This window comes from Molothrus aeneus, chromosome 3, assembly GCF_037042795.1.
Source record: "Molothrus aeneus isolate 106 chromosome 3, BPBGC_Maene_1.0, whole genome shotgun sequence".
Taxonomy (NCBI): Eukaryota; Metazoa; Chordata; class Aves; order Passeriformes; family Icteridae; genus Molothrus; species Molothrus aeneus.
Genome location: NC_089648.1, coordinates 108062995 through 108088720, shown reverse-complemented (window position 1 = coordinate 108088720; position 25726 = coordinate 108062995). Strand labels below are relative to the sequence as shown.

At 39.7% G+C, this 25726-nt stretch overlaps 1 protein-coding gene across 3 annotated transcripts in view; it reads right to left on the bottom strand.

The window, feature by feature from the left end:
- Positions 1–7202: 7202 nt before the first annotated feature.
- Positions 7203–25726, bottom strand: part of SUPT3H (SPT3 homolog, SAGA and STAGA complex component) — a 256275-nt gene continuing 237751 nt past the window's right edge. For all 3 annotated transcript variants that reach the window (XM_066547590.1, XM_066547591.1, XM_066547592.1), the window contains one exon: positions 7203–8948. In XM_066547590.1, the coding sequence (XP_066403687.1) occupies positions 8907–8948 (42 nt within the window). In that variant the 3' untranslated portion in view covers positions 7203–8906. The remainder of the gene's footprint in view (positions 8949–25726) is intronic.

Here is a 25726-nt window from a genome sequence, read left to right as displayed (position 1 = left end):
TGTTATTTTCAACATTCCCAAAAGAGGATGAGACAGGAGAGAGGGTAAAGACACAACAACACTTAAAGAAGACTTTAAACAAGTACTTACTAGTGTTTCTTTTTGAATGGATTCAGACTCCGGCTCCCTGTGTCTGCACAAAGCAAGGAGAGAAAGAGCCACCAGATCATGGATGTTGTTGCAGTGGAAAATTTTTGACAGGTTTTGTATTTTTTCTTATCCCTGTTGTAAACCTTTACCCAGCGTGAAAGGGGTCTGATCTTGCTTGTGTCCCAAAGACATGTACTTGGGTTTGCTGTCCCCACAACCTGACAGTTTTCCTCTTCTGTAAACACAGTAGGATTGCTCTCCTCATAGTTATATAGACAGACTGAATTCGGACAAAAGAATTTATCAGGAACTGACAGAAAGAGGGAGATTTCCCGGTTATCTAGGATACAGTTCTGCAAGCTAGATCAATACAAAATCTTTGAAATATTATAATAATTCTGTTGAGAGGCTGAAAGAATTTGGGTTGTTCTGCCTGGAGAAGAGAAGGCTCCTGGGAGAACTTCCCTTCTAATCAAGAAGAGAATTGAAGAGGGACTCCAAGAGAGTCGGAGAGGAGTTTTTTACAAGTTCATGGAGTGATGGGACAATGGGGAATGCCTTTAAACTGAAAGAGGGTAGATTTAGATCAGGCCCTGGCACAGGGTGCCCAGAGAAGCTGTGGCTGCCCCATCCCTGGAAGTGTTCAAGGCCAGGTTGGACAGGGCTTGGAGCAACCTGGGATAGTGGAAGGTGTCCCTGCCCATGGCAGGGGGTGGAATGAGATGATCTTTGAAGTCCCTTGCCACCCAAACCACTCTGTGATTCTATGTTGGTTAATGGAACACAAGCAACAGGTATGAAAAACAGTAATATTAAAAAAAAATTTAAATAGGCAACTAGAGCTTCTGAGCAGAACCGGTGCCTTTTTTAATCTTACTGCCTTAGTTACTTGACCAGAGATTTCCTACACTGCTTTATCTGCTGGTTATCAGATTGAACCTGGGGCTGCAAGAGGGACTTGGTTGCCACAGCTGGTGCTGCAGAACTGGTGCAGCACACACACAGTGAGGAGCCAGCTGCCTTCTCCAAATAGAGCATCACAAAGTGTAACCTCAGACTGGGTTCTGTGGGTCCCACTTGGCAAGGAATCCTTTCTACCACGAGAAATTTGCCAACCTGGGTGAGCAGAAAACCTACACTGAGTTACAGACTGGAACAAACCATCCCACCAACTCCCAAAAACTCCCATGCTCTGCACCTGCAGTCTTCCAGTTGCTGACCTGGGAAATGCTCCACTGGGGCTCACTGCTTTTCCCACCTAACCTTCAAGAGCTGTCATTTAATTCAGTGAAAACAAGGTTTGACCCATGAGTAATTTTTTCAAGGAAAAATCATACCTTCTTTTCTGATGTAAGTTTGTATCATTATAGGATTCAAAACATATAAGAGGATTTAAACTTTTTCTTTTTAAAATATCTATATACACTACATGGAAATTGAGGGACTATCTCTGACCTTCCCAGCAAAGTTGAATAGTAATGGTTTTAGTATCCATAAATTTTTGGGTGTCACTTGCTACTAAAATGTTGGACAGGAAAAACAGGGAGAAATAGCCTATCCATATGAAAACAATAATCATGTAATATTTATTGTCTGGGATTGAAATGTTTCAAATATTCAAAGCAATAAAACGTCAGGAAAAGCTAGACTTCCTGATGTAAAAAGGCCATAAATTTCTTCTCTCATAAGACATAAGGAGAGGGGGAAAATCAATGTGACATTTAAAGCTAAAGAAAGAAAGAGAAAAAGAAACAATGAGAGAAAGAGAAGAAAAAAACCCACGCCACACTTAAATCTAAGTTAAAGCAGTGGAGAGCCCCCAGAGGGCACAATCCACTAACCTTTGGGAGGCTGCAGGAAGGAAATGGCAGCCAAGAGCACAACTCAAGTACTGTAAAATATAAGGACATTTCAGAACAATTTAAGAGAGCAAGAGGTATCTCTGCAGTGTCTGGCTCTGACAACTCTGTCCCAGCTCCTTGAGATCTCTACCTCTCAAACCACATTCTGTTGGACTTTAAAAACCCCCAACAAACTATTATAAAAGGAAAAAAAAAAAAAACAACAACAATTTGCAGATTCAAAAATGCCTTTTTCATACAGGTCAAAGGTGTTTTTTTCTAAAACCTCAGGGGGTTTTCACAATATCTTAAAGATTCACAGTGTGACATTAAACTTTGGGGAAGAGAAAAATGACAGCAAAGAAACCAAAGGTTACAGTCAAATTACTTCCACAAAGTAAAAATCTTTTATTTTTACAAGGACAAACCACTTTTATTGCAGAGAGAGGGAGGTATCAAGACCTCCTCAAAAGGTTTATGTTTGCTTTAGGATTTAAAAAGCAGAGTTGATTTTTGGAATTCAGTCATCATGAAAAATATTACTACATATATATTCATATTTATTTAATATATATGCATATAAATTAAGACATCTTCTATGCTCCTCCTGCTCACCTATGAATAAAGTTTTAATAACAGGCTCTTTAAGTGCCGCATTAATTTTTCCCTTCCTTCAAGACCACCAAAGAAACCAAATAAGATGCAAAATCCCTTCAGAGCATGCACCACAACTACATACCAAAGTGCAAATAAAACAAGCCTCAACAAAATAAAAATGAATCCAGCATCATCTACAAGCCCAACTTCAACACTGTAAAAAAAGCACCTATAAAAACCAATTGTGGTAAAAACTGGGGAGGTTTGGACATTGGCCAAAAATTCAAAAGTTTGGCTGCTTATACCAAATTTTATGTTCACTACCATAACTTTGGGAAGACTGTAACCTGCAAGGGTGGCCAATGGAGCAAGGTGGACTAGCTTAGATGGCTACACTTATTTATATGGACTAGCTTAGATGGCTACACTTATTTATTTGGGTATTGTTAATAAAAGCAACCAACTCAGACTCTGCCCCAAAATACATGTGCCCTTAAAATGTGTTTTTAACCCACTAGTCAAAAACAACAGCTGTAGAAGGACAGAGAGCTGTTTACCACTGTGTGACCTCTGAAAGTTGACTGCACATGAGAATTACCTATTCTCAAATATTTCACTGACAAAGTTCTGATCACCAAAGTGTGGAAATAATCATGATGTAATTGTCAAACAGGGGAAAAAAAAAAAAAAAGATTTTTCCTGAGCGACCTGCTGCTGAGCCCAGTCAGACCAAGGTTATTTTATTCTGCCTTACCTTGGAATATTCAGTGTTGTGGTTCTTGATCTTCCAGTGGAAGAATCTGTCATTCTGTCATGTTTTCCCTCTTGTGCTTGTGCTTGATTCACACAGTGAGGAGACAAGTGGGATGCTCATGAGTTTGAGTGAGACCTCAAGGTTGACCTCAACTGTTTGTTGTGGAAGTTCAAGCCCTACAGAAGCCATGTATCAGTTTTGCCACCATCCCAGGGAAGATTAATAAAATCAGCACCTTCCATGGAGAAACTGATTGTCAAAGACCCCTTCCCAGGTGCTCAAAGCATTCCTAAATAATTATTTCCATTTATTTGTGTTCTATCTACACAAAAATCTTCTGAGCATTGAAAATTTAGAACTATGCTGATATTTTTCCAAAACAGAAGAGTGTAAAGTCTTTTTATATTAAAGTAAGGGCAAGCTGACATGGAGAACACTAGACAGATCATGTCTAGTTTGCTAAAATCTTTCAGTTGAAGCTACAACAAAATTTGTGCACAAGCAGCAGATTTAGGCACTGCTGATCAGCAGAAGACAATGATCTGAGCAAGGGAGTTCAGGGGGAAGCTCAGATGGAGCCTCTCTCCTCCAAACACCTTCCTTCTCCTCCTGCAGTGATGTTTCAGATTTGTTTTCACCTCAGCTTGACATGCAGTTGCTGCCATTTCATTTGCAGATCTGAAGAAATCGTGTCAGTACAAGACAGGCAATAGTTTCTTTGGAGTTTTTTTGTTTTGTAGATTAATTAAATACTTATGGAAATGAGAGCTAAACAGAACTGGTTTGAGCCAGTTATTGACTGCTGACTATCTGAATCTCACTACAGCTTCTGATACCTTACACCTTCTCTTCTTCCAGGTCTGGTTACAGAATGAGGATCAGCCACCACACTTCAGTGGCACTTTATTGGGTTCAGACCCAGTTCATCTACAAAAAATTAATATTTTACTTTATCTTTGTCAACACCCATCACAGCTGCTGTGCCATTTAAAAGAGGGCATTTATGTTTCTTAATTGTCTTTCTCCTCTCATTTCTTTGTGCTCTGATGCACTCTGCAAAGGCAGGTTGGGAGGAGATGAAGGTGAGAATGCTCTGCCACTGCCAAAGCAGGATTTCTGTAATGAGTGCATCCCTCATGGTGATTTCAGAAGTCCAGCATAGTTTGGAGGAAGGAAGGTGTGCCACAGTCCATGTTATGGTGAAATCTTAACTTCTGTGTTTCAGCAGGGGGTCACCAAGTGCCCATGGCACATCTCAGCCAGAAGTTTTCAAAGTCTTGAGCCCTAGGTTGGATCCAGACTGAGTGGTTGCATTTTTCTATGTCCGGTTCCTCTCATGGATCCAGTTGGATACTGCCTTTCTCCCTTTCTCCTTCATCCTGCAGGGCTAGGTTATGTGCTCTCTGACACACCTACTGCTTTCACTGCACAGGGGAGATATTTCAGAACTGAGAGTATCATTATGAGAAATCCAGGTTTCTGAACCATTGAAAGTTTCCCAACATCTGGCCCATCACTAAGCCTTTCCCCAGAAGAAATGGAGCTAACAACACATTATTTTAAAGTTGTGCTGCAGACATAAACACATGGAAACCTGTGAGGCACTCAGATATTACAGTAATCAAAGTCATACGAGGACCAAAGATTGACAGATCACATCTTCACCAAACCAGTAAGAAAAATTTGCAAGGCATCTGGATGAAGACAAGTCCAGAAATACACAGATATTGATATAAGATTCTTGTGCCAATATTTCTGTCCAATAGGAATTAAGATTAATTATCAATCACAAATATTGAAGAGAGCTATAAAATGTAAAATGAAACCATATTATTATAATTTTAGTTCTTTATTTTCCTTATTTATCTTTCCATCTCTCACTACTAATCTATCTTGTTTAAGAAAAATAGTATATAAGTATAGTGGAGCTTGATTACTGAGAATGACTATTAATGTAGTGTCTCAGACCACTCTCTAGACTTTTAACAGTAAAATATGAAGATTTCTTTCAAATTTGCAGCCATCTGCCTTCTAAAACTTTGTTTCAGTAGTTGCCAAGATTTCAGTGATTTATAGAAGCCAAAGTATCTGATTTTTGCCTCCCCACAAGAGATGAGAACTATTTTTTCTTATTATTTTGTAAGGGCAACATCATTATCTCAAGCAAAAAAAAAAAAAGTTGAGCTACATTAAAGATACAGCTTTCAAAATAATTTTTAAGGCATCTGGCCTTATTTAAACCATCAAATTTACATTCAATTCCTTCAGGGATGGCTTTGCTGCTTTGTGCTGGCTCCGTGCCCTCTGAATAAACCTGGATTTAATGCATGCCACCACTGCATTTCCCTGGCTGCACTGCTGCCCAGGGTAGATATATAGCAGAGGTATAAAAACTAGAGGTATAAAAAGCCCAACTTTGGACAAGATGATTCATTCAGGCAAGAACACCCCCAACCCTGTAACTGTTTAAGTTTCAGCTAGAGTTGGACTTGTGACTAATGTCATTATCTATTTATTCTGAATTTATGATTACAAGTGTTTATGTACCATGAAACATTCTCTATGAGCTGGACGGGAAACTATAAACCATTTTATGAGATCTACACACAGCTGATGGCAGAACCTTAATGCAACACAAAGGTTCATCCACACCCAAGGAATGCCAAAACACATCTTTTGTATTTCCCCCTCAGTGAGATGGACGCTTGACAAAGAGAAAGGTGCCCTGAAAACCAAGGGGGGGCACATTTTGGAGGGTCCTGAGTGTCTCTGGAGAAACATCTGGAGCACTGTCAGCTTCTCCCAAATTCCAGACAAAGACAGAAGTCTTTTAAAGCATTTGATTTTCTCAGAGGAAAGACTGAGAGAGGATGGACCTGGAAATGAGATGAAGCTCAACTAGAAATTTGTGTTGTGGCTCCCTCACCTCTGATGAGTTTTAAGCTGAATTATTATCCCTGTTTTGTGGAGGGCTGGAAGAAAAACTGAAAAAACAGGTAGTATAACCACAGAGCAAGGCAGGCACTGAGCTGAGAGCAAAAGTCACACTTCCCTATATGATATACAGTCATATTCCTACTGAAACTGAGGTTTTCCTTCTTCAGATAACTAACGTGAAATAATCAACACAATCTGATTCAGTACCTATAAATCCTGGCTAAGAATAGAAATGGTCTGCAAGTTGAAATTACAGAAGGGTAAAGCTATTCATATGCAGCCATTAACTGAATCTCAAGTTAAATTTTATATATATAATAAAAATGTGTAGTACCAGCCTAAGCATATATCTCTGTTTCTGCAGCATGGGAAGTGGAGTTAAGATACACTCCAAGTGCAACACAAGTATTACTGGTTGCACTAGTGTTTTAAACAGAGTTAAAGAAAACTCTGAAGATGAGAAAAAAAGTGATTACTTCCCAAAATAAGAATAAACTGGGTTAAACCAAGATAGGGAGACATAACATACCTTGTTTGACTCTAAATTCTGCTCCCTGACTTGTGCAGAGAAGTGAAAGGTTTTTATATGGGTTTACTGGGCAAACCCAGATTTTATAAATAATTGCCTGTCAGGCTGTTCAAGATAGACAAACACACAGCAGACCAACAAAAACATGATCTGTCATATTTCTGAGAGAAATGTATGTTGAGTCTTCATTCTCTGGGACTTTAACGAGACCAGTAAAAAATAAGTGCCAGTATTTTTCCTGCTTATGCATATTTTAAAATGTAAAATCTCGGAGAGAGACAGCAACAGAAGGAATTTTGATTCCAGTACCCAGTGCCTGAAATGGTTTCTTCTGTCTGTATCCCTGCAGATCGAAACTAAATACAATAAATGCTGGTGTCCTTTTAAAAAAGTCTGGATCTTTACTGCAAGCATATAATTTTCCATGGTTAAGGATGCCAACAAAAATAAAGAGTGATGATAAAAAGAAAAGTTTAATCATATATTTCAAAAAGCACAAACGGAACATCAGAAAACTTCCCCTTTCCCTCATTTAATACATTTTACACATTGCTTTTAGTCCTTTACACACAGAAAATTTCCAGAAAACAAAAGCATAAGCAGATAAAAGAAAAAAGCAATTTATGAACGCCAGCAATATTCACTTTTACAATATTTTGGTGGCAAAGAGACATTTTTTCCATTTATTTAAAAAATATACATATATTTAAAGTTTTTGCAAGCAGGTCCAGGAGGGCAGGACAACAAAACCACCTACAAATGACCACAAGAGCACAGAGCAGGAGTGAAAATTAAGACCTCACATACTAAGCACAAAGGAGGAGGATGGCTGCACTATATAAAATATTTTGCTGTTCTCTTGATCCCTTGAGTGTTCTGTATTAACTTGAGGCTTAAGCTGGATTCCGAACCTGAGCTCTGGGCAGCTGAAGAAGACCCCTGACCTGTGGGTACCACAGGGACACCAGCAGGATGTGCCAGCAGATCCTGGTGACAGGCTGAAGCAGGAGCCTTTTTCTCTGCTCAAGCATCATCGTGGTTAGCTCTATATTTGTACAGTTTTTATGGGAAGAAATGAATGTGTTTGTGAGGCCAGCAAAGGCTGGAGGAGCTAAGGGATGGGAACAAGCATAGAGGCAGGGACTGAGATTAAAAAAAAAAATCTTGAAAACAAACAACGTTAGCTAAAATATATTTTAAAAAAAGGCAAAAAGAGCTGGTTTCTTCTTTAACCAAATCCAACAGTAATGCTGCCTTTGTCAACAACAGGGACAACATCTGCTTCCTGCAGCAAACGCTGAGCAAGTACACAACATTAAGCCCTTGCCTACAACCACTGAGGCAGACACAGTTATTGAAACACTTTAGAATGTATTTTTCCAAATAGGGGCCCAATCCAGTGCCAAGTCACTGCAAAGGCTCTCTTTGATATTGGACAATGATGGCTCAAACCTTAGGAGATGCCAATATCGAAAATTTGGGTGTGAGCACTTAGCTCATCTTTGGGCCTGCTAAAAACCAAGTCTCTAACTGGTGAAGTTTAGTTTACCTGAACTTTTCCTGAGTATCTTTGCATCCAAACTTGGTATACCTGTCATCAGACTTGCCTCACTGGATTAAACTGGTTTATACTCTGTGAACACTTATATTAATTGAGAGAAACAAGTGGGAAGTAGTAGAAAATAGAGGGAAAAAGTTTTTCTTTTTGTAAAAATTGCAAAGAAAACTACTTAACCTTTATACAACCTAATGAACCAACACAACCCAGTCTATCTCTGGCCTCTTCCTGCCCTATCCTGCTTTACAAAAAAACATTTTTTGGAGAACATACAGACTTCCAGACACTTAAATAAAAATGACATGGCAGTCAGAAAGTCCCCTGCAAACTCCAGCATTGTCTGAGCTGCATTCTTGTCCACCTACACCCTATCCCAAACATCCTGCCATTAATTAGCTAAATGTTCCAGCTAGTAAACAAGAATAACGATTGAGGGGGCTGGAAAAGGAGACAGAGACAGCCAGCAGATAGTCACAACAAACCAGCCCACTCACTGGTACATGGAGACATTGGAGCTTGTATTTTTTTCCTTCCATGGAGGGGGAAAGAAAATCACCTTAATATAATACTGTCTTTCCTGTTGCTGCAGCCACATCCACATCAGCAGGCGAGAAAAGTCATCCCGTTCCTGCGGTAGGCACTCTGTCAGGGAAAGAGAAAATCTGCAGTGAATTATCACATCAGCTTAAACAAGGGAAGGGGGCAGAGAGAAAGGCAAGGCTTTCTTCCTGTCTTGTAGGCTATTCTGGCTGCAATCTAATAGTGTGCTTAATCTGAACATTTCTGGTGGGGAAGCTGTAAGCAACCACTTTGTCTATTAAAAAATCAGTGTGGTTAACAAGTGGTTAGTGACTCTATTTCAGGAGAGCAAGAGATAGGCAAAAATGTAACATCCTCCTTTGTTAATTGCCTGCAAAATAGATGAGGCCAAAAATACACCATTATGCTGAATCTATTTGTCCTTCATAAGCACATATTCTCTATTCACCATGTTCAAGAAACATTTCTAAACTGCCTGAATACTATATAAATTATTGAATAATTACAGTTTTCCAAATTTAATTTATAGTCTGAGTCTAAAGTTATATAAACAGACATTGGTATAATCCCCAACACTCCAAACCAAATTAATCTTGAAGACTCTCTGGTCAGTAGGAAATAATTAGATATCCCATATATTGTAACCTAGGATGATATGTTTCCAATGGTAAAGGAGCACAAGAGTTAAGTGGCACTTGAGAAAATAATTTTAAAATATCCTGTGACACTGTCTCCCTAAAATACCTTTCATGCATTTTTAACAGCTCTTTCCAAATCAATATAGGAAACTATACCTTTTAATGCCACTAAAAACCCTATACTGTAAGGAGATATTCTCAGTTTAAAAAATACTTTTTTTTCTATTAACAATATCTTTAAAAAAGCAAAGGAATTTAAATAGTTTTGCTTTATTTGGTTCACCTTCAGCAGCCATCCTGTTTTAAAAATGAAAATGTATTCATCTATTTCATTACAGCTAGTGCTTCGTCAGATTTATTTTGTACCTCTTCAGTCAAAGTACTTAGGAAGTGCCATATATAAACACCATTTTTAGTGGCTCTACCAATTTCCTAATTAATTTCAGCCAGATCAATTTCTCCTCTCTTAAACTAGAATTAGAGTAACATTAGGAGTAAAGGATAACCTCAAACAACTTTGGATATAAATAGCATTTATATTGAACTGTAAAGAAACCATTTCAAAACCAAAAAGGATGTATTCAGAGAGACATTTTACAGACAGTGAATATGCAAAAGGAAATATGTACAAGATGTTCATTACAGCATCCTTTACACTAACACCATACTTCAGTCTGGAGATCTGGCAGCATATGGCATTGAAGTCAAAGAGCTATATCAGCTCTGGGATATACAGCCAAGACATGACAGTATCACCACAAACAAAACACAGAATCAATCCAAAGACTCTATAACCAAACATGAAATGCCCAAGACAGACTAGCCAATAATTTTGAAAGGATCCAACATATTCCCACAACCACAAGCAGAAAGTCCAAGGCAGTTTGGATGTTCAGCTTGCCCAAACCATTATGGCTGGCATTTGGAAGTCGATACAAAAGTAATGCTTTTAGCTGCTTGACCCCAATAGTTTCACAGGGCTTTATAACCCAAGTGACAACCTTTAACACATAAACAAAACATTCACGACTACTGTGCAGTTTGCTTGGAGACAAATGATCCCGAGTACAAAGCTGGATCTACATGAAAGATAAAAGGTTGAATTTCGTGAAAGGAATTTTGGTTGTGAAGCAAAGTTGGGCTTGGCTGGGCTCACCTGGGAAATAATGAAGTTTAACATTTTCCAACATGGGCAGTGTTGTACAGCCAGTTACATCCCTGCAAAGGTCATTTCAGAATCCAGTTCATGGCAGGCAGGACAACACCTTTGGAGAGTTGGGCACACCCACTGGTCTATATTTAGTGATATATTATAACAAGTGTGGCTATAGTTAGGATTGAAAACTATTTCCTACTTCACTCCCCCTTTCACATACTTTAAACTTTCTGAAACATTTGCCCTTGGGCTGAAATTTCCTCTGCTTTAATCTCTGCCTGAAGTTCACTTTCTTTGGAAACGACCAAAAATATTCCTGAAGCCATTATGAAGTTCAGCAATAATGAAAACAACACATTTTTTCCTTCCCAAGCCAGACAAAGTGATTCAGATATATGTGTGTTTCGTTATGGAATTTAGCCATAAATTCAACCATTTTACTCAGAAACCATTCATACCTTCAACTTCAGCATAAAGGTAACTGTTTTGAAAATCCGTATTTCAGAGGAGGGAGTTTGATTCATCCCATTCCATAACAAGATAACACTTCATTCTCATTTTGATACATTACTAGATAATAAAGGTTAACCTCCAAAATGCTTTTATGCAGAGCAAAAGTATTTTACAGACATCCCATCTTTCTGAGTTATACCAGATATCTTTAAGATCTATACAGCTGAATTTGTGATACTGAAAGACAGATCTTTACATGCCAAGAATCATGAAGAGAAACAGCAAGATGTTTTTCATATAACTCACATGTGCATGTGCCCCTGCAAGAGTTTAGATGTATGTGGCAGACATTTAATGTGGTTGGAGATAATTTAGAGGGTTTGGATGACACTTCTGGGTGCTTTATGCCACTTTGGCAGCATCCACATTTAATTTTTTAAAAATATGATTATTTGGCTCAGAATTACAGATAGAGGATGATGCAGGCTCTTGATGTGGGATTAAAATAGCTGTATCCATTTTGCTGGATATGTCTTGCTGTAAAGAGACAACATAAGCCCATGGTTCCTCCTGGAGCCCTTTTTGGAAAAGTGTCTACTGCATCCAAATTTTCTGTGTGTTCTCTCTTAAAATTTACTACCAGGCTGTGCTTTGACTTTTCCTGCTGTGGTTGAAGTTCTTTAAGACTCTTGCTGTACCCAATATGTGCAGAAGTGGTCAAGAGACCAACTTTCAGACATGGGGAATCACCTAACCTGGCACAAATTAAACAGTTTTCCTTCCCAGAATGGCTTCCATGTCCTGAAAAGTTGATCTGACCTTATTTGCCTAATCTAGCTCTCACAGGAACTCTTCCTGCTCCTTGATATCACATGACAAGATTTTTCTTCCTTTTCTCTGACCTCCTTGAAGGTAGAAGGACAGATTGCTGCCAACCAGAGCTAGAGGCTGCACAGGCTGTGTCAATGTGAAAGCAGAAACATGACCTTCATCTTGTCCAGGCCTCTCTTACCACCTGCTCCCATTTAGGGCAGAGTTGTGATGATTTTGCTTCTTGGTCCTTGCTTCCCACTCCTACCCTGACCTAGTGGGTCCATCCCTGCCCATGGCAGTGGGGTTAGAACCAGATTTTTAACACCTCTTCTAACCCCAACCATTCTACAATTCTACCCCAAGTACCTGCTCAGGCATTTTCTATTTAGGAATGCTCCCTTGGAAATGTTGCTCCTTCAAGTTGTCAAAGCACTTTGGATTCTAACACTGGATCCTCTCTGGCAACACTACCATTATTTAATCAATGAAGGCAGGCTTTTTTCCAGCAATCTGAAAGGAGGCACAATGAAGCAAGAAAAGATGGGCAGTGCTCACTGCTGTCAGTTGCCTAAAAGCAACATCTTGCTTTGCCCTTAGTTTGGTGGAAGAAGGAAAAACTAACAGCTTAAAAAGACAGCATGGAACAAGGCAACTTGGCAAAGCAAATCCTCAAATTTCATGAAAAATCATCCATTTTCTACTCTCTTTGTTTTTGGTCCCATTTCTCTCCTGTAGTGGTAGTCCTGTAGTGTCATTATGAAGGACCAAAAAGAACCACTCCAAGAAAAGGGTAGCAAAATTCCTGTCTTCACAGTAGGTCTCATAAAATGGGACAGCTTACAGAGGAGTTCACAGGGTTCATAGGACAATTTAAGGGACAGATAATTGTGTTTTTTAGCAATTTAGGACTAGGAAGATTGCTTTAAACTGAAAGAGATTAAGTTTAGATTGGATATTAGGAAGACATTGATCGCTGTGAGGGTGGCAAGGCCCTGGCACAGGTTGCCCACCATCCAACCACTACAGAAGTAGTGGTTGCTCCATCCCTGGAAGTGTCCAAGGCCAGGTTGAATGTGGCTTGGAGCAATCTGGGACAGTGGAAGGTGTTCCTGACCATGGTAGGGGGTGGAAACTGGATGATCTTTAAGGGCCCTTCCAACCCACACCAGCCTGTGATTCTATGATTTACAGAAACAAGTCCCAGCCAAACAAGAAGATGTGTGAGTACTCCTCAATGAGAGAACAGAGCAGATCAGAATACCAAGACTTCTGAATAGGCACTTTAGCTAGAAATGGTTTCCAGTTAACAATTTACACTAGTGCATGATTTCACAGCTGTAGCATGATGAGAAAGAATAATTTTGGCAGGAGAAAGAAACAGCTGTGATTTTTGAGTGGGCTGAAGCTTAATTTTTATTTGGGATAAAATTTGGAAAGTCTGGGGTAAAACATCTCCAGCGGGCACCTGAGACACCAAAGTTTATTGGGCCAAATCCTACATTGGTTTAAGTCTGCAGTTCTCCTTGCATTAAAGTTAAGCACAATGTCACACTGCAGGCCTGTTGTATCACTTAAGAGATGTTAAATCCTGAATTATAAGCCCTGTTTAAGAGAGTTACAGAACAGTACTTATTAAACTTGAAATCTCCCTTTCTTGGTGTCCTCCCTGTATGTGTGTGGGCAAGTGGTTTAATTACAGTGCATAAAATGGAATGGCAGACAGAGACATCCAAATCAAAGAGCAAGCCCTGGCTGAACTTCATTAGCAAACATAAATGCAAATAGGCACATCTTGTTTGTGACATGCCACAGTCCTTTCTGCCTTGGGTAATTTTACTCTATTCTCTGACATTTGCATAAATGTAAATCAAACCATATGACTTGAGCAGGGTTGTGATAAGGGAATCATACGCAAAACTTCTTTCCATTAAATAATTCTCTTCATGCAGCCTTACAATGTTACTGTGAAATTTGGGGAGAGTTGGATCTCAGACAGTGAGAGCCTTTATTTAAGAACAGTGGAGGGAGCCCTGCTCTTTAAATAAGAGACATTCTTGGATCAGACACTGGCTGGCAGGATGGAAAAAAGGATGTAGCATTAACTTTCATTCCATTCCAAATAACCTGGAACCCATAAACTACCAATATTCTCTAATTTTGAATCTGCTCCTTTTCTCCCTGTCTCTTCTTTCCATTTTATTTGGGAAATGTTAACTTTGAAATTTCATTAGCTTGCCATAATATCAAACAGGTCACCCTGGACAGATTCATAACTCTTTGTACATAAAAACATTCAGAATAAAATGCCTATGATTAAAAGGTTGCTCCACTAATTTATCCCAGCCTGAAGAGACAAACCACATGCAAAGTGTCAACTTATTTAGAGATTAAAATAATAATTAGTTTAAGAGGCAAAATATAAGCAACATTGTTTGAAAAAGAAAATCCATGTGTTGTTTAGAATGAATTGCTTCTGTTTAAGTTTAAATAAATTTGTGTGGATATAAAGTGTCTTTATCGAAAGTGCATCCATGTTACAAAAGAAATATAATGGATAATTCTCCCTCCAATCTAGAACAATAGCACTGAAGGCTCTAATTCCACATACCCATCAGTAGCCAAAGCACAGACATCTGATATAATTCAAAGGATGAGGGAGCGTGTTATATAAGTAATATCTTGTACATGGTCAGTAATGAATAACACACCCCAAATATGTATCTATGGACACCCAGGTTTAGCACGTTACAGACTTACTTGTGTGATGCTCTGGCTGATCTGCCCTGCTGTCACCATGAAATCTCATGGATTTCATTTATGATGAGGCCAGACCAATGTGCTGAGAGCTACAGTATCCATTTATCCATACCATAACAGTCCCCCTGGAAGCACAACCACCTTGGTGCTTACACTAGATCCCACGAAACCATTTGTGAGGACTGAGTGACATAGACTCTGCTTATGCCAGCAAAGCAGACCCAGTTTATGACACCAGTTTACCAGTATTTATAGGTCACTACATTAAAAAAAATTTCCACTCTGACCCCTTTGTCCTGGTCCCCTTTAGAAACACATTATTCTGATTATTCTTTTTACACTAGTAATGTCCTTTGTTATCTCCTTCCACAGCAAAGTCCTTGTTTCATCTTGCTTTGTCAGAACGGTTGGAGTGACCAGACATGATGTCTTCACTTCTGTTCTTGCCTTGAGCCTATCTGTCCCTCAGCTTTCACTGTACCAGGTGTAAGAAACACCAACAGCTGCATTCCTCAGGTCTGTTCCCTGAGTCCTCAGGCTGGTGACACACCAGGGACAGCAGCAGTGTCCATGCCAGGAGTCCCTGCCCTCAGGAAGGGGCTGGAGATCACAAGAAGGTTTCATGTAAGCCCCCATGAACATCACACATTGATAAAAGCACAACTCCAATAAACCAACCATCAACAAAATGCTTCCCAGCAAAGTCAGCTCTGGGCTTTGGTTGATCTTTGATCTGCCAGTGGCATAGTTTTTAAATAATTTTGTAGCACTGGGCTGTTGTGTACAGGAATGGGACATATCCAGGACATATTATCCAAGTCTGTTAAGGAACATAGTCTAGATCTCAACTACCCAACTTTTTTATTGCTCTTTTCTGCTTCTGGGATAAATTACTTTCTCAAGGCTGATGGAAATGTAGGATTACAGGAAAAAAGGACCAGATTAATTTCTCAGACACCCTGTGCAGTACCACCAGTGGTTGGAGAACAAAATGTAGGGCTTGTACTGCTGTCCTCCAGTGTATTTGGCCAAAACGGCAATGCTGCAGTTAACCAGAAAATGCTGCTCTCAGGGCTGGGCTGGTATTGTAAAAAAGAAAAACAAGGCAAAAAGATCATGGCTTCTGTTGCAGCAAGAACTGGGGTGTGGGAGTGGGGTACCAATGTCTGCCAAGAGAAAAAAGAACAAAATTGGTGGGGAGAGAGGCATCATTTTAAGTCTCTCAGAGGGTACTGTAAACAGTGGAGAAAGAAGGAAAAACCGGAACTATAAAACAATACTTGGCAGCCAGCTTTGCAAAACAAACATATTTTCACAAAGTCTTTCCCATCACTGCCACCAGCTTTAATGGGCTTTATTTGTCTGAGAGCAAGAAACCCTTTTTAATTGTCAGAGGAAAGGCGATGCTGCTTTGCGCACTGATAGAAATTCCTGTTCTGAACCCTGCCTCAACCACACGCTGCTCTCCACTCACAGTCAGGGAGAGGAATCCCTTCCCTCAGGCTGCACAACCTGTAGCAGGTCTCCATCACCCCTCTTCCCTGGACAGCATCAGCTGCTTCTCCTGTGGAGAAAGTTGAAATCCAGCAAGTTCCTCTTGCTGTGGGTCTAACGGCCCATAACTGTCTGCCCAGGACACACTGCTGGCAAAGCCCACAGCAGGTCTCCACGAGGCACCAGACCTCGGTGGATATGACCTGTTGGAATCCAGCATAATTAGGAGAGCTCAATCCCCTCACCCACTGGAAATGCAGTGGTTCCTGAGTGTCCCTGATCTCCTCATGAGCAGTGCAATTAGTTCACTTGTATTTTTACTGCTTCACGTCAAACTTCTCAAAACACCTGGAGTTGCTCAAGGGTCAAACTCTCCTTTCCTGAGGTGCATGGCAACAATAATGTACACAGGGAACTTTATTATGTCTGAGAATTAAATTAAAACCGGAAGTCTTGAGACTTTAGGTATGACTAGAGACTGAAACCTCTGGTTTATGACTCAGGGCACTGCACAGTCACAGCACTCCCATGTGAAAATATACCACTAACAATAAAAACTCATTCAGCCTGAGAGCAATTCAGCACCAACCAACCTGGATGGCTCCCTGTCTCCAGGGATGACTTTATTTGATCTTTTAAGGTTTACTTCTACTGCTGTAGAAGCTCAGGGTTTTTTCTGTAGGAAGTTACAGAAGAGGTTAAATTCCCCCTCTGTGTCACCACTGCTCATGACCTCAGCATAGGAGCTAAAGAGCAAATTAATTTGGAAACAATATGGTGTGGTACAGTCTGAGTACAAGGGCAGGAGCCAGGGCTGGGCTCTGCTCCCAGCTCTGACACTTACTTGCTGTGTGGCCTCAGACAAACCACTTAGTGCCTCTGAGCTTCCATTTCCCCTGCCTTTGAAACAGAAATACTATCACTCACTAAAAATCTTTTTTTGAGGATTGCTTGATTACAGAGCTAATACACAACACTTTGAATGCATTGTATACTATGCCACAATTATTATTTTCATTGCATTTTATCTTCCATTGTAATGGCTAAAATCCTAGATGTATAGAAAAGGATGCTGAATTTGGCAGCTATTGCATAGGAGGAGTGGGCATTACTTTGAAATTAAATTATTTGGGCAAAACAACACAGTTCACCTACATTTTCCCCTTAAAACTGTTGAAATTGTAACAAAAAGCACCATCTAATAACATTTTGCAACACACTTCTCCCCCACCTCCTGAAAGCATCTTGCAAACGCTCTCTGCAGAGGGCACAGCACCCCTGCTCTCTCTGAGTCAACAGAGCATTTCAGTGAGGAAACGAGAGCCCAACCAACAGCTCAGGTCTGTGAAGAGAGGAATTTTCTCAGGCTCTGAGGCCCTTTGCTGGTGGCAGCCCTGGGGTGTGGCCACTTCTTGCCCTGCTCAGCCCTGACTGATGTGCTCTGTCTGCAGAGGGGCGCTGGCGCACCGGAGCAGTGGGAGGTAAGAGGAATTAAGGTAATGCATCAGTGGTTGTCAGTGAAGGAGATGGGAAGGGGGGGGGGGGGAAGAGGAAAAAAAAAAGAGGCAAAAGAAATATACTATTTCAATCAAAGTCTGAAATTTGTAGAAGTGGTTTTGGTCTCAATATAGAAAAAATATTTATCCAAGAAACTCCTACTCGGGTGCGAACATCCTACTTCTAGTGGGATTTTGCTTGGCAAAGTGCTGTGAAAGAGTGGAAGCTAATACAGAACATGTCTATAAACAAATATATTTATTTAGTACAGATTGACACATTCACTAGAGTATTTCAGTGATTACACATGTAAAACTATTTCCTATAGTGGTTTCCTTTTGTGATTCTGCTAATTTATTCAATCCACCCCATTTTCATGCATTGAATGTTATGAGCCATTTCAGCCACCCAGACTGAAACGTGTTTGGAGACTACGCGCCTGTTTTTTCATTTCATCATCTACACATAATTATTTGGTGATATTAGGAATTTGAGCTCAAATGGAAGCCAACCAACATTTTAATAGCTTAAAAATCACACAAAATGAAGTCTGCCCTGAGGTTAATGAATAAGAGCCAAATCTTGAGGCTCTTGCTCAGTTTTTACTCACTCCTTATTCAGGCAAAAGTTGAATCAATTGTAGTTAGAGACTGATTAAAACCAGAAGAATATATATATTTGGAGCTTTCTCTCAGGTAAAACTGAATAAATTACCTAGGATTAGGCTGCAGAATGGCATCCAATAGATCTTTCACATGTATTTCTGCAACAGACTGGAGAAAAAAATCCAAGTGCTGAGGCAGTTTAACCAGTTAAACCAATATTTTAGCAGCAGAATAAATTATTACACACTACCAGGTTTTATGACATTTATATTAGAAATAGCCCTGAATCAAAATAGGTTTCCTGGTCCCTCCTGAACTTCTGAAAATTGGGATCAAATCCAAACTTAAAAAATGGTTCACTAAGTATGAAAGCCAAATGCCCCTATCCTTCAAAACAAAGCTCCATCCTTAGTTAAAACATTATTCCATTATACCTGTATTGATACAGGTATTTGATTTTTGATGATGGCAAGCATTTATAATTTAGGAAATTAAAGCTTATTCTTTAATGACATGCAGGATGCCCTACTCCTTATGCAAAGAATGCAATATGCCTGTAAAAAATACAAAGCACAGCAGTTAATTGCTTTGGACAGTTAACACTTCATTAGTAATTGGTGATAATCACAGAAGGATGCTTCTCCCTTAAGTCACAACCCATTTAAGTATTGGGCCAGTCTCAGCAAAGTAATGACATATTTATCCCATTCAAGCCAGACTTAAGCATGAGGATTTGGAAAAGAAAGGAGTATGAATGACTGATTTCTTCAATATAAGCAAAGCAAATAGAAGAAGAAAAAATGGGTAACAAGAATGAAGTAGTCAATATGTAGATGTGGCACCTGGGGACTGGTTTTAGTCTGGGCTTGGCAGCACTGGGTTAATGGATTCAATTGGATTCAATGATCTTAGAGAGCTTTTCCACCCTAAAGGATTCTATGATTTGTGAGAAACACCAGATCCTGACTGAGTCTGGGTGATTGTGGCCCTGCTCACTATCTCCTGCAATTTGATGTCAGTGCTGAAATATGCTGAGCACATGAGGAGCTGGACTTGGGGATGACTTTGTTTGTAAAGGAGTGAGTTAGGACAAGTGAAGAGGGCAGTCCCCTCCTGGCCACCACTCACACTGCATGGCCTGGGTCCTGCTCTGCCCAGCACTTCCTACCTGCAGGACAGACAAACTCCTTCCTGTGTTTAGCAGGGTCTGAAGAGCACAAACCATGTCAGTGGCACATTGGGAGTGTGGGAATGCTGCCAAAAGCCTTGCAGGCTCCTGTGCTGGGCAGCCTGCATAGGGGAGAGCCCTCACTGCACTTTCAGAGAGTTGTGGGCAAGTTATGAGCTGCAAGAATGAGCCAAGGAACTTGGGATCCCAAGGAAAGAAAAGCTTTTCATTACATTATACTTTTAAAATGATATTACATTCACAATCGTATGTTGGAAAAGCTGTTCACAAGTGGACATAGACTTCAAGTCTCTCTAATGTACAGCTCAAATTATCTTTAATCTTTCTAAATGTCTTTCTGTCTACCTGTTTCTTACCTGCCTAACATCTTGGGCAAATGGGCAACCCCAGGGACACTGGATGGTTGCTGAGAATAACAGCATTCTAAAATGTCCTCCCAAGAAGTCACTAAAAATTCCTTTTGGCTTTCTGACTGATTGGTTGTGGGTGGGGACTGGGCAAATGATATTTACTTTGTGAAGCAAATAACTTGGCTGACTCAGAACCTTCATGCTATACCCTCCCCTCTACAAGACCTAATTTCACATGTCACTTCCTATGGCACATGTTACTTAAATGAAACTTATTTCAAAATGCAAGGACAGACCAATGCCATCAGCAATATCTCAGTGGTCTGACCCATCCAATCAAACTCTTTTCTTCTTTACTGCATCTCATCTTTTCCCCTCGTATCCAGTTTAAGAGACACACATTTATATGCACATCTATAAAAGTGATACTTGTCTGAAAACCAACTGGCCAGGCCATGAGATTCTTCTGGCTGATTGCCATTGTTCAGTCACTAAATATGGGTTTAGGAATAGGGAGATGGATTACTCGCTTGCAACCCCACCATGGGCATTTCATGATATCACAGCCCATATTTTTTTAATAACATTGAGGAATATTTAAATCCTGTATGGAAGTTTTTTCATACGTACTTCTTTGATGTTAGAACATTTTGATTTGTTTGCATGCTGACACCAGAACATCTCGATTACTGCATGTTCATTTATCAGAGAGTGCGAGGTTGATCCCGTTTGGATCTGCAATTATTCCATCAAATAGATACCATGGGCTATAGCAACATTCCCACTTCCAGTGGCTGGAAATGAAAGAACACTAAATAATTACTGTAAATGAAGAGTTAGCGAGGTCTCATTAAATGTTATTGTTAACTAAAACAATAAAGGAGTTTATATTTTAAGAAAGCTGAAAGGTGGTAAGGAAATAACTGAGCCCCAAACCTAGAACACATTGCAGTTCCTGGATTTAAAGCTAATGGGACCCAGTGGATTCAGGCTTTGGCAAAGAGAGAACTGTTGTCTCCATCACATTATTTATTGTAATGGTGAAACTCTTTTTTCCTTTGTTTCTCCTTTTCCCCCCAGCAGAATGGCTGTTGGTTAAGACGGGAATGTGAAATCCAGGTTTTCGTCTCTCCAGTAGCTCTGAATTTTCTGGCTTTTGTGGACTGAAATCAGACCCTGAAGTCACTTATGTGCATTTTGTTTTGGGTAATTGACATGAATTTTTAGGTTGCATCACTAACATCAATCAGCACTGCTCTCAGAGGACTAGAGTTAAGGGGCCACAATAAAAGAGCATTATATTGTTTCTTTTGTTTTATTTTTGGAGCACTTTAACTACTCTATACTTTTCCAGTGGATGTTACATTTTTTTTGGGTGAGACAGTTTAAAACATTACTGACTGTCTCATTTAAAAGAATACTTTGGCTTTACTGTGAATGCCTTGCTCCAGAGGCTGGGACAGTCAAGGCTGGTAGAAATTCAAGCTGATACCTTTTGTCTATGTAACACTTTGAGGAAACTATGAAATGACAACACATTTCTTTAGAGAGAGCCCTGCTGCCCATTACAGATGTTTCCCATATGGCAAGGGGAAGGTTGGTCCCTTCCCCCTCCACTCATCAGTGTTCTCACATCGTGGCAGGAATCTACAAAGAGAACACGGCTGTAAATGACACCGCACAGAAGCCTCCAGCAGCACGTACTGCCAAGGAAGGAGCTGATTTTCATTGTCAGGGCATGAATACACTCCATTGCACCCATTGATGGGGAGCATTTTGACTCCTCAGCTTCCTGTTTCACCAGTGCACTGGCACAAAAACCCTGGATTAAGTGGACAAGAGAATCCAGACTAGGTTTTAGATGCTAAAATGATGAAATGGAGATGATAGATTAAATCAGTAGAGATTACTGCAGATTATCATCCTGTATCAACTGGTGGGCTCAACACCTTCTCCCTCAAATCCTAATGGGTGGGAAGAAAAATTCTTTCTAACATAAGATCATGAATTTTAGGGAAGAAGAATCTGAGGCATTTTAGTGGGACTAAGACCTATTTTTTGGACACTGGGACATGGTCGCACACAGAGGTTTGTAGGTAGGTCTTGAAAACAGAGAGCCACTGGGCAGAGAATTGGCCTGTTGCCCCATATTTTGCCAAGGAGTCCATCACCCTAGCTGTACTTAAAATGTTCATAAATCCCAATACTTTTTTGGATACTGGAGCTTGGAGCTATTCTAACACTCAAGTCTTGAATGCAGGTGTGACTTTCTAAGGGTTTAATGTGTAATTGAGACATTTTGTCTTCTCATCCACTCATTTCCCAAACCAAAAAATTACCTTATTTCAAAAGTAAACTTCAAAGTAAATAAGAACCCGAACATACATAGAGTTCGTGATAAAAAAAAAATCCTTTTTGCCTATTTCCCTATGCTTTTTGTTTTAGAGAAGGTATGGGACCAACTGTGCAAGTCTATATTTAATTTATAATGAACCATTGTTTTTTCATGCCAACCAATCCTAGTAATATACATACATACATACTAGTTGGTATATTTTGCCATTGGTTAATATATATTATTGCACAATAGTAACATAATATCTAGCATTCCTACAAAATAAACTCTAATGCTGAGATATTTAAAACCAGCTACTGATCTTAGCTGGCCATTTCACCAGTAGCTATGTGGCTGAAACCTTACACAGACTAAAAAATAAACTTTAAATAATATCTAGTTAAATGTTTCTTCATTGCTTTTTCACTATTCCTTCCTTCTCAGCTTTCTAAAAGGTGCACCACTATTAAATAATTTCTTAGAAACTACAAGATATTCCCCAATAAACAGAATAATTTTCATTTTTTTCTCTCATCATATTTTCCTATTCACCCTTTCCTGTTCCTCACAACAGCATTTTTCCTAGTTCTTTATTACCATCTCAAGTGCTTAACTTTAATTAAATCTATCCTTCTATGTATTTGCCTTTGCCCTCCAGTTCAGCTTATCCACCCTTTAGTTTCCAGCCCATTCTCCCATCTTTCCATAACTCATTATTTCCACCCGCTTTTGACCCGCCTATCTCTGCTGGTTTTCTTTCCAACCTGATTTCTGCAGGTCCTTGTCTCTTACCAACATCATCTCCTCTATACAGAAGCGAAGGGCTTCTGTGTCTTAAAATAATTCCATCCAAAATTTACTTCATTCTCTCCCAGCCACATTAGGGGTCTACAAATATATCTGCAGTTGTTGCAGAAACTGTAGAAAAACAGATCTACTTCTTGTTATAGGACACATGAAGAATTTTGGCATTACCATGAGAGGGCATTGCCCACACAAGAGAGAAACTCAGTGCTTGGGAATAGGAGCAGGAGAATCCTAAACACTAATTTGGAGCAGCCAGCAGTTGTCACTCAGGGCACAACAGAGCCCTCAAAAGCTTGGGGGAGCTTTCATACTTCCCACAAGCTGAAGTCCAATCTTGGATATTAAATATAAAGGAAGCATATATTTTTCTCTTTTTTTTTTTTTTTCCCTGTAATTATTCAGTTTGCTTAAGGAGAAAAAAGTAAGAAAGAAAGAGGGAAAAAAAAAAAGATCACTTGCCACCTTGGTGTCAGAGAGAAGCAACTGGTGTCCAGTCCATTGAAGAAATTGCTCAAAACCACTTCACCTTTGTGGGAACATTCTCCTGCTGAAAGGTTGGGATTTCTATCCCAGAAATGGTGATATGAGGTTTCCTGAGACTGGATGAACTGGCAAGCCATCTTTACCACCAAACTTTTGTTTATTCTTGATAAATTGGTGTCACTTAGTGTCACTTAATTGTTCCATATTTCCTTCACCTGTCTTTAGCTGGGCATGATTCACCTGGAAAGCATGACTGAGTCTCACAGAGCCCTTAGCAAATGAAGAGATATTGCATCAGAAAATGTTTTGGGGTGATATTTATTCCTCCAGGGGTGCTGTTGATGTGGTGAATCATTGATCCTGACCCACTGTGAACCACTGATCTATGTTGGGGGAGGAAATTCTTTCATCCTCAATAAAACTATCCTTTTTTTGCTGTGTTCCATGCGGTACTTCCAACGGGTGTTACAGAGGAAAACAAGGGGACAACAAAATATAACAAATAAACAAATTAATAGATTAAAAAATAGATGAGTAAAACATCTTGGTCCTGATCTGGAAGAAAAGGCAGCTGCAGATTCAGCTTTGGCTTTTGAAGTGACTGGGCCAGGGAGCCAAACAGGGGGACAATTTTGACTTGTGGGCAAATTTTATCAGGCACCAGGCAGAGTCAACCAACCACTTACTCACAGGCCACTTGCCCAGTTTGAAAAAGGAACAATTTTCAGTCTTTGACAGATTGGACTTGAACAGGCACCAGAAGTGAAAGCATCTATTGTCCATTATCCTTCCCAGCCCTGAGACTTTCCAATTTCTCATTTACCATGTAGCCTGTTCAGAAAAGGTTTGTCAAGCAACAGCCTCTCTAAACAAATTACATTGAAATTCCTTATACTGTGCAACATACTTGACTTGCTGTTCCAGAAAGAGCCACATAATAAGTTTCTAACAAGGACACTGGTTATTAAAGCACTCTCAATTTTCTAGGTCAAAGAGGTGAAAGGCAAAGTCAAAATAATTGAAACAAAATATTCTATAAATCATGGGTGTTTACTTACAAAAAAAAAAGAGGAAAAAAAAAGATATGAAGAGACCTGCTGCTACACTAACCAAAACTCAGCTAGCTATTTTGAATTACCATGTTCTTGATGAAAGCAAAATTTAAGGCGCCAGAGTTGGCTTTTGGAAATACCCAAACAGTTCAAAACCAAACAGAGCTTAGCAGCAACTGGATCCTTCTCTCTTTTCCCACTTCTTCCTCCAAAATGTGTAAGACAGACGTGGCAAAGAAATACACTGGTAATGCATGCTGTTCCTTTTTCATCCACTTAAATGTGAAAAGTAGATACCTTTTTAAACATATATTTTTGCTGAGGTAACCCAGAGATATAAACTGAGAAGTGTAAAAGTTCTTAATGAATTTTGTGAAGAAGAAAGTTTTTTTAGGATTCCCATCTGTATCTCCTACTTTTGAGAAACAGTAAGATCTGATCTTTCTGAACATAACCTTGCATCACCTCATTGAAGAATGAGACATTCTTTTTTACAGTGTTGCATCTTCATATTGCAAATTAGTACACAAATACTAATTTTGCTGCAGTTTTCTTCTTTAGGAGACACACCTTATTTATCAACTTCTCAAATCTCAAATGTGCTTGAATCCATATTTACTGTGAAGACTAACACATTTTATCCATTTTTTCAAGGAACATGCTTTTTCAAGAACACAGTTAGAAACATCTTCCATTTCTCAGCTTTTTAAGTTTTTATCTGTGATAAAATGATGATTTTTCAGTAGTTGAGTAAAACTCATTTAGAATGCATGTGTACTTAGGTAATAAAATCATAGAATCACTGAATGGTTTGGGTTGGAAGGGACCTTAAGGATGACCTGATTCCAGCCCCTTGCCATGGGCAGGGACATGTTCCACTAGACCTGGTTGCCTGTTGATTTAATATAAAGAAAAAATGAAGGGGCAGATTGAGGATCTAAAAGGAGGGTAAAGGAGATGCAATTTGCCTTCTGATTTGGGGCATGGAGCAGCCCAATACAAGTGACAGAGTGAAATCAGAAGGAAGTGGGTAAGAAGAGCTGTGGATGCACCCATCCCAAGACTCAGAGCAGTCACTGTTGGTGGGCCCCAGGGACCCCCAGATGTGATCCTGCCCCACCCCACACTTCCTGGCACAAAAAAAAAAAAAAAAAAGAAAAAAAAAAAAAAAGAAAAGTTGGCTGTGGTACCACTTGCCTTCCTTCTGGGTGAATCCAGAGGAGGAAGGGATCAGCATAAATTATAGGTCCC